The 10,000-nt window shown below is 41.5% G+C and overlaps 1 protein-coding gene across 2 annotated transcripts in view; it reads left to right on the top strand.

Moving 5' to 3' along the window:
• The window catches only part of LOC138011255 (Fanconi anemia group D2 protein-like), a 45,405-nt gene that overhangs the window by 32,862 nt on the left and 2,543 nt on the right, over positions 1 to 10,000 (top strand). For both annotated transcript variants that reach the window (XM_068858211.1, XM_068858210.1), the window contains exons 32-38: positions 750 to 849; positions 1,487 to 1,558; positions 2,319 to 2,360; positions 3,617 to 3,691; positions 4,568 to 4,642; positions 5,673 to 5,750; positions 6,566 to 6,745. In XM_068858211.1, the coding sequence (XP_068714312.1) occupies positions 750 to 849; positions 1,487 to 1,558; positions 2,319 to 2,360; positions 3,617 to 3,691; positions 4,568 to 4,642; positions 5,673 to 5,750; positions 6,566 to 6,745 (622 nt within the window). The remainder of the gene's footprint in view (positions 1 to 749; positions 850 to 1,486; positions 1,559 to 2,318; positions 2,361 to 3,616; positions 3,692 to 4,567; positions 4,643 to 5,672; positions 5,751 to 6,565; positions 6,746 to 10,000) is intronic.

The following is a 10,000-nucleotide window of genomic DNA, read 5'->3' as shown; positions in this document are numbered from 1 at the left end:
TGGCCCGGGTTCGATTCCCAGACTCGGCGTCATATGTGGGTTGAGTTTGTTAGTTCTCTACTCTGCACCGAGAGGTTTTTCTCCGGGTACTCCGGTTTTCCCCGCTCCTCAAAAACCATTGATTTGCATTAACTTGTTAATTTCAATTTACAGTGTTCCCGATTAGTACTCTACAGCGCTAGAAGATTAGACACTTAAATAAAGTTCCTTTCCTTTCCTTTTTTGTAACTGGAACGTGGAGTCTGTGCATCCGTATTGTTTTAAAGATCTGAATGCATCTGTGGTCGGAGATGAATACTTGCTATTTACCTCCTAGCTAGCCAATCAGAATGTGCGGAAAGCACTACTCGCGTGGTATATAGATCGAATGCATAAATGGCGGCCAAAAAACTATTCTTTTGTTTATGTGCTAATTAGACTCACTAGCCTCGTCTGCATGCACAAAGTACAAAAGAAATGTTGCTTGAGAACGAGCCTAGTGAGTCTAATTAGCACATAAACAAAAGAATACATTTTTGCCCTCCATTTATGCATTCGGTCTATACTGATGCAAAATAATGCCCTAATGCAGCACTCGTACCAGTTTCCCCATGTTTTCTTGTGTGACGATTGGTTACACTATCATTCATCAGAACTCAACTACCCTTGCAATGTTACTTCGTTAAAAAAGTTGTCGCAATTTCGATGTTGCTAACGAACCTCTACATTTTCTTTGCAAACCTCTCTCTCGTTTCATTGCACTGTTTTAGATCGTCTTTGGCGTGCTATTACAGAGCAATGATGGAAGAATTAATTTCAAATGTGAAGCAAACGCATTCCGTGCCACTCAAAAGAAGTGATTCACCAGAGGTATTGTATACAAGGCCATTTGCGCTTTTTCGCGCTTGGACTGGAACAAGCATGGAAAGGAGGCTAAATGGGCTCGCTCCAGTCCAACCGCGAGAATACGAAACTGGCGTCTCAACTGCTGCGGTCTTTGGTCTACTTAACTCAGTACAGTCCTGGGCGTCTCTGTATCGCATAGACTTGGACACTATCATTTTCTGCGTTGACGTTACTCTCCGAAGGCATCACTCCTGGCGCGGGCCTTAGAGAACTTTTGATAAACGTTTGAGGTTCTCCGTTATGTTTTTCAACGGCTACATATAAGGTTCCACGTAAGCCTTTAACCGCATCGTTTCACAACCTGAAGTCATTTTGCCTCGCGTATAAATTTTGCAGAGATAAAATCAACCACCTCTTGTGCGATTGTTTTCGTGGTGACCGCAACGACACAAGGACAAAACAATCAGAATTAAGGTGATTCAAGTAAATTTTATGTAGCGGCTGCAGGACTAGTGATCTCCTATTTTTCGTTCCCAACTAATGAAAACAAAAAAAAGGAGATGTTCAATCTTCCCTCCATCTTAAACCACTACTATTTTCAAGAAAAATCTGAACATCAGTTCAACTGAGAACGCTGTTCATTAATATCTTGTCCTCTTAGAACCACAAGGAACGGCTCGCACAACTCAACATCGCTGTGAGAATCTTCCACATCATGATCAATCTGGTGAAGGTAAGCCACGGCATTGGTTCAATAACCATGGATGCTGACTATCCAATAATCTAGCGATCAATATAGCAATAAACACGTTTTTGTTTTCTTTCAACTTTTTCCCCTGAGCAGTTGACGTGAAGGTATATTTCCCTGTTGCAAATATTGACACTGTTAGAGAACAGCAGTTTGTAAATCAGTCAGCTACGCCCCTGATAGATCGTATTTTTGATTGAATTGTGCATCCTGCTTCTATCACCTCGAGCGAGTGTTACTACTATGAAGACGTATGAATATAAATTTGAGTTAATGAAGTAAATTGAATTAATGAAGTCAATTGAAAGGTTTAGAACAAAGATAGGACTATAGAGATGAATATGCTTACTTTTAGCAATTTTTTTGACATGGTCGATACGTTAAAGCACTAGACGAATAAGGTAAAGTCTGCGTACGAGCCAAGGAGGCCCATCAGGCCGGCGCTTATCTCCGGTTTCCGTAGCATGAAGCGACTAGGAGTATTTTTACTTCCCCCTGGATGAGATGCTAGTCCATCGCAGGGTTACCCCCAGCACTAAATTCGCCGGTACCCATTTATACACCTGGGTGGAGAGAGGCACCGTGAGAGTAAAGTGTTTTGCCCAAGAACACAACACAATGTCCCCGGCCAGGCCCCGAACCCGGACCACTCGATCCGGAGTCGAGCGCACTAACCATGAGGCCACCGCGCCTCTCTAACTAGACAAATGAGCAGAGGTGGTTTTTGTTTTCATTTTTTTCACAGGCTTTTAACCAAAAGAGGGCGATACTTGGGGCATCATTGAAGGTAACTTTCACGAATTAGGTATCAGTAGTTGATTTGATTTGACCTGCTGTAAGATGGCTCAAACGAGTTTGAATGTTGTGTGAAAAAGATAAACTCTACAACACTGTGCAATGTTATGGTACCAGAAACCCATAATGGTTGAAACGTGTAACGGCCCCTTGTGTGATGGGAAATAAGCTTCTGAGTATTCAATTTGCTAAGTACCATATTTGGAACAACAAAAGAGAAGCATTCAACCAATCAGTTCGCAAGAACACCGTGACGCAATACCGCCAATGTTCTCGAGCGAAATTAATTGGACCGAGCGGTTTCCAAATATGGTACTTAGCACTGAATATTCGGAAGCTGTAAACGCGCGTTACGCGTTTCAACCCTTATGGGTTTCTGATGGTACCAAATGAAAGGACAGTAATTACCTAACAAGATGCATCTATTAATGTGACGTGATATTTTACCACGGCAACAAATGAGCTATCTAAAATGGCCTATGTTTTGTCTTTAACCGCTTATATCTCAAAACGAACTGGGTGACGTTCATTTGTTATTGCTGGAAAGTAATAAGCATGCTAAGGTAAAACTCTCTGTAAAGTTAAAAAATTCTCTGCAGCAGATTTACAGCTACCTTAAAATTTTCCAGTTGTGAAGGTGACTGTGAATCCGCTCTAGAGAATTTTTTTTTTCAACTTTGCAATAAATTTCATCTTACCCAACTTATCACTTTTCAGCAATAGAAATTGGGGGTCACCAAGTTTTTAAGATGTATTTTGGTCTTAGCGAGTTTGTTATCAACATCATCATCATCGTATTATGACTGTTTCCAATGTTTTCCTGTGTTACTAAGACCATTGATTTGTCTACCAAGTTGCTTGATTTTTTCAGTAGTTGTATATTCAAAGTGGTTGAATAGGGTCGACGTTTATGATTACTTTCAAGTGGTTAAGGTGTTTTGGCGCTGTTATGTTCCAGACGAAAGGGTCCGTTAATAAGCTGTAACCCTGCAGCTTCTTGATGCGGACTGACATTTCCATCGCTTTCTGTTGTTAGAGAAATTCCCACTGATCATCACTAGCCTCACTTTGGAAAAAAAGTTCTTTTGAATTTTGTCCGTGCTAACGAGGCTAGTGAGGATGATTAGCATAAAGACAAAAGACTAATTTCGTGGCCGCCAATTATGAATATGGTCTGTAATGGTAACAATAGCTGATGGATTGGGTGTTTGCAAGTCTTAAGGGGTGGAATGTTCCTTTTTGTCGCAGTATGGACGTCTTTTCGTGGAGACTTTTCTGAAGCTGGGAATGCCGATTCTAGATTTGATGTTTCGAAGCCACAAGGTGGGTAGCTTAATCTTTAACGTTTTCTGCAGCTGTTCTCTTTCTTTGCATAGAAATTAAAGGATACTTGGAAAGCTGTTTCATCGACAACATTATCGTCGTCTTCTCTATCATCATCATCGCACTTTTCCAGAACTCATGAAGGTAAAGCCTTCGGTCTCTCCTCCATTGCAGAAACTGCAAGTGACTAAGAGTCTTCTTCATTATCATCATCATCAGCAGCATTTATCATCAAAATTATAATTATCATTATCACGACCAACACCGCCACCATCATCATTGCCAGCATGATTGCCACCACTATCATCACCATCACCACCAACATCGCCAGCATCATTGTCGCCAGCATCATCACCATCATTATCATTATCGTCTAAGCCATCATTATAATCAACGATGTTTTATCGTCATTGTCGTTGTTCGATCGCTGTTGTAATCGTTGTCATTTTCACCGTAATCGTCACCTTGTTCAAAACGCATCACGTGAAAGGCTAATCTTTATTTGTCATTAACATCATGATCAAGAGCACTAATTGGGGACACTGTAAACTGAAATCAACAAATTAACGCAAATGAAATGAAATGTTGGTTTTTGAGGAGAGAGGAACCCGGAGGAAAACCTCTTGGTGCAGAGAACAGAACCAACAAACTCAACACACATATGACACCGAGTCTCTGAATTGAACCCGGGCCACATTGGTGGGAAACGAGTGCTCTCACTACTACGCCAGCCCTGCACCCTGAGTAAAATGAAATATAGCATTGGTTATGGGCTCGAATCTTGTTCCAATCTGGAACTTATCAGGCTTCTTGCCTGATAGTACTTACTAAGAAGATCTCGTTGTTAAACATTTCACTTCAATTTTTCCCAAAAAGGATGACATTCACGGATTACTAAAAAACTTACAGCAAAGTACAAGATCACTTCAACATTTCTGTGGTCACAGCAAGGTCGGTATATTCAGCCCTAAGTAATTCAATGCACTTCTTGAACTTTCATTTTAGGTGACATGGACTATCTTTAGATAGCAATTGTAGTTTTCTCCCGAAAGTTATGCCGTATATTGAGGTGGTCGTTCATTCGGTTTTTCTCCGAGTTTGATCTGTCTGTTATACGATACGATAACTTTATTTGGAAAGGGAGACGCAATTCACCTTTACAGTTTTCCACAGAGGACAGACCACAACACCGTGAACTCGGCCATGCCCCACTCTTTGCGAATAGTATGTGGCTTCTTTTACGTCCCGTTAGAAACATTAGGGAGCTTTAGCAACGACAACGGCGACAGCAACGAGAACGTTACAAATTTGCATATTTAGAGGGCAAAAACAATAGCTTTGCACGCCCTGCACGTGCATTTTTCATTTTTGACCATTTCTTTGCCGTCGTCAGCAAAGCAACAACGTGAAATTACCAAGTTTGAAGTGTTATGGAGAACGTCAGCACCTGGAGATAAATTTTCATTTTTCTCCCCTAAATTAAGCGCCGCTCGTAACAGTTTCATTCATGAGGGACTGAAACACCTTTGTCATATTAAAAGGCTTGGAATAGTAGAGAAGTGATCGCAATAACGTGAATTTATGTTTTTACATGACGTTCTCGTTGCCGTTCCCGTCGTCGTTGCTAAAGCTCCCTAATGAAGGGTTGTGAGACGGGGCCTACGGTTTATAGCCCTTATCCGAGAACACTAGAGAGTCTAACCATCTGCAGATATCATTACAAAGGCAGCACTTTCTCCTCAGTTACTTAAAGACCCTGTGACCGCGACTCAACCGGTCGGCCGCGGAGCTGGAATGGTAATTTTTTTAATGTTGGCGTCAAATGTCGTGTGCTGCATCTATTCCCAGGAAATCCTTCTTAGAGTTAGCCGCCTAGTAATGGAAATGGTGCTATACAACGGTCACCCATTGAACAGCCTCTATGGGAAAGTTATGTCCCTATTGGGTCTCAATTACGTTGTTTTTCTTTTATAACACTTAGGTTACCAAAGATCTGTCCCTAACTAATTATGTCCCAGCTGTCAAGAAGTGTTTGGAGACATTTGTGTTTAGAGTCAAGGTATGGTAAACTGGGGTTTTTGGTTCTTGTAGCAATCAAACATGACGTAAATTAATAGCAAGAAAAGGCAAGAGGGAAAACAATACCAAGCTAAAATTCAGTGACAGAGCATAAAAAGCAACGTGAACACACCATACCAAACCCGGTGTGGCCATCACGTCACGCATGCGCACAACCATTTCACCTGGTTCTTGGGCAACTATGGCAGCTGCATTCAGCTTATCACATTTGTTATGTGGAGCTGCCATTTAAGGAACCACCTAAACACACCCGTCTGGTAAGTTGACCGTGCCATGCTGATGAGACTGAACAAGACCGAAACAGCTGTTCAAGGCTGCCAATGAACCAGGTGTTGGGATTGTGCGCATGCGTGATGGCCACACCGGAATTTGGTGTTCTGGTGTGTTCCTTTACCTCTCTATGTGTCCTGTATTCAAAGTTGTCCCGTCAAGGTTTTGTACAAAGTGGTTACGAAGAAAGATGTTACCAACGGTCAATGTTCAGTGTGTCAATTTGCTTGTTGTTATGAACGAAAAAATATGCCGAGATTTCTGATGCAAAGTATATCGTATCACATCTTCAAGCGCTCGGCTTCATCGCAAATAAGTCAAGGTGACACAGCACGTCGTCGCTCATTTTATAACGTTTCGTATATTATTCTTTTATATAGCGTACTTTTATCACCAGACCGGCATTTGAACCCGAAACAACCCGCGTCCCTCATGAAAATTATTTGCTTCGCTGCGTCCTAAATCATCAACAGCTCTATCCGACTTAATTGTGTTATTTACTGCACTTTTTGTTTCTGCTTTTAGGCGATGCTCGCATTAAACAAGTGTCATGAGGCCTTTTGGCTTGGAAACCTGAAAAACAGGGATATTCACGGAGAGGTGGTATCCTCACAACAGTCAACGGAAACTGAAGAAACTAAAGGAGAAGAAGAAGATGATGATAATGAAGAAGAAATGGAGGAAGATGATGATGATGACGACGAGGTAAATGAACTAACCCCTCGGAATATCCTTCGGGAAAACCCTAGGAATCCTAGACTACCATGCTTTGCTGATCCCGCGGGACTTGTCAGGGCTCGAAATTAACGAAAAAATCCAGTCGCAATTTTGCGACAAGATACGAAAATTTAGTCGCAATTTCGCAAATTTTAGTCGCCAAATCGCCACGCTGCATTGTGTTGTCAGCGGTTTAGCAAACAAATATGAGCCCACAATACTTGTGTGTAAAGAAACCGCTGAAAATGGCGAATGATCGAAGGAATGGAGCTGTGCTGTGCACGTAACATCGCAGCTAAATTACTCTACAATTACGCTATCTGAGAAAATTCACAGCGAGAAACAAAACAATTTTGTCATTTATTTATTTATTTATCTATTTATTTATTTATTTATTTTAGCAAAAGTAGCAGCAAAAGTGGCAACTGCTAACCCTTTTGTTTCGAAAGAGCGAAGGTGACAACAAGTCGCAAATTTGCGACTTCTCCAGATGTTTTAGTCGCAAAGGGAAAAATTAAGTACGAAATGCGACTGTATTGGTCGCAATTTCGAGCCCTGCTTGAAGTTGTATCATGAAGGGTTATGGTTAGCGATACCTGTTTGGGCAAATGTTGCACGCAAAAACAAAAACTGCATTTACCCTGAGGATAAACAGCTGTATTTACCCTAACGATAAACAGCTGCATTTACCCTAAGGATAAACGGCTGCATTTACTCTAACGATAAACAGCTGCACTTACCCTAAGGATAAACAGCTGCATTTGCCTTAAGGATAAACAGCTGCATTTACCCTAAGGATAAACGGCTGCACTTACCCTAAAGATAAACACCTGCATTTACCCTAAGGATAAACAGCTGTGTTAACCCTAAGGATAAACACCTGAATTTACCCTAAGGATAAACACCTGCATTTAACCTAATGATAAACAGCTGCCTTTACCCTAAGGATAAACAGCTGCCTTTACCCTAAGGATAAACGGCTGCATTTACCCTAAGGATAAACAGCTGCATTTACCCTAAGGATAAACAGCTGCATTTGCCTTAAGGATAAACAGCTGCACTTACCCTAACGATAAACAGCTGCATTTACCCTAAGGATAAACAGCTGCATTTGCCTTAAGGATAAACAGCTGCATTTACCCTAACGATAAACAGCTGCACTTACCCTAAGGATAAACAGCTGCATTTACCCTAAGGATAAACAGCTGCATTTACCCTAATGATAAACGGCTGCATTTACCCTAAGAATAAACGGCTGCATTTACCCTAAGAATAAACAGCTGCATTTACCCTAAGGATAAAAAGCTGTATTTACCCTAACGATAAACAGCTGCATTTACCCTAAGGATAAACGGCTGCATTTACTCTAACGATAAACAGCTGCACTTACCCTAAGGATAAACAGCTGCATTTGCCTTAAGGATAAACAGCTGCATTTACCCTAAGGATAAACAGCTGCATTTACCCTAATGATAAACGGCTGCATTTACCCTAAGAATAAACGGCTGCATTTACCCTAAGGATAAACAGCTGCATTTACCCTAAGGATAAACAGCTGTATTTACCCTAACGATAAACAGCTGCATTTACTTTAAGGATAAACGGCTGCATTTACTCTAACGATAAACAGCTGCACTTACCCTAAGGATAAACAGCTGCATTTGCCTTAAGGATAAACAGCTGCATTTACCCTAAGGAGAAACGGCTGCACTTACCCTAAGGATAAACACCTGCATTTACCCTAAGGATAAACAGCTGTGTTTACCCTAAGGATAAACACCTGCATTTAACCTAAGGATAAACAGCTGCCTTTACCCTAAGGATAAACAGCTGCCTTTACCCTAAGGATAAACAGCTGCCTTTACCCTAAGGATAAACGGATGCATTTGACCCTAAGGATAAACAGCTGCGTTTACCCTAAGGATAAACGGCTCCATTTACCGTAAGGATAAGCAGCTGCCTTTACCCTAAGGATAAACAGCTGCCTTTACCCTAAGGATAAACAGGTGTGTTTACCTTAAGGATAAGCAGCTCCCTTTACCCTAAGGATAAACAGCTGCCTTTACCCTAAGGATAAACAGCTGCCTTTACCCTAAGGATAAACAGCTGCCTTTACCCTATGGATAAACAGGTGTCTTTACCTTAAGGATAAACGGCTGCATTTACCCTAAGGATAAACGGCTGCATTTACCTTGAGGATAAACGGCTGCATTTACCGTAAGGATAAACAGCTGCCTTTACCCTAAGGATAAACAGGTGCATTTACCCTAAGGATAAACGGCTGCATTTACCCTAAGGATAAACGGCTGCATTTGACCCTAAGGATAAACAGCTGCGTTTACCCTAACGATAAACGGCTCCATTTACCGTAAGGATAAACAGCTGCCTTTACCCTAAGGATAAACAGCTGCCTTTACCCTAAGGATAAACAGGTGTGTTTACCTTAAGGATAAACGGCTGCATTTACCCTAAGGATAAACGGCTGCATTTACCTTGAGGATAAACGGCTGCATTTACCGTAAGGACAAACAGCTGCCTTTACCCTAAGGATAAACAGCTGCATTTACCCTAAGGATAAACAGGTGTGTTTACCTTAAGGATAAACGGCTGCATTTACCGTAAGGATAAACAGCTGCCTTTACCCTAAGGATAAACAGCTGCATTTACCCTAAGGATAAACAGGTGTGTTTACCTTGAGGATAAACGGCTGCATTTACCGTAAGGATAAACAGCTGCCTTTACCCTAAGGATAAAGAGCTGCCTTTACCCTAAGGATAAACAGGTGTGTTTACCTTAGGGATAAACGGCTGAATTTACCCTAAGGATAAACGGCTGCGTTTACCTTGAGGATAAACGGCTGCATTTACTGTAAGGATAAACAGCTGCCTTTACCCTAAGGATAAACAGCTACGTTTACCCTAAGGATAAACGGCTGCATTTGACCCTAAGGATAAACAGCTGCGTTTACCCTAAGGATAAACGGCTCCATTTACCGTAAGGATAAACAGCTGCCTTTACCCTAAGGATAAACAGCTGCCTTTACCCTAAGGATAAACAGGTGTGTTTACCTTAAGGATAAACGGCTGCATTTACCCTAAGGATAAACGGCTGCATTTACCTTGAGGATAAACGGCTGCATTTACCGTAACGATAAACAGCTGCCTTTACCCTAAGGATAAACAGCTGCTTTTACCCTAAGGATAAACGGCTGCATTTACCCTGAGGATAAACGGCTGCATTTAC

Source organism: Montipora foliosa, chromosome 7 (genome assembly GCF_036669935.1).
Source record: "Montipora foliosa isolate CH-2021 chromosome 7, ASM3666993v2, whole genome shotgun sequence".
In the NCBI taxonomy this organism is placed as follows: domain Eukaryota; kingdom Metazoa; phylum Cnidaria; class Anthozoa; order Scleractinia; family Acroporidae; genus Montipora; species Montipora foliosa.
The sequence above is the reverse complement of the archived record's forward strand: the minus strand, read 5'-3'. Positions and strand labels throughout refer to the sequence as shown.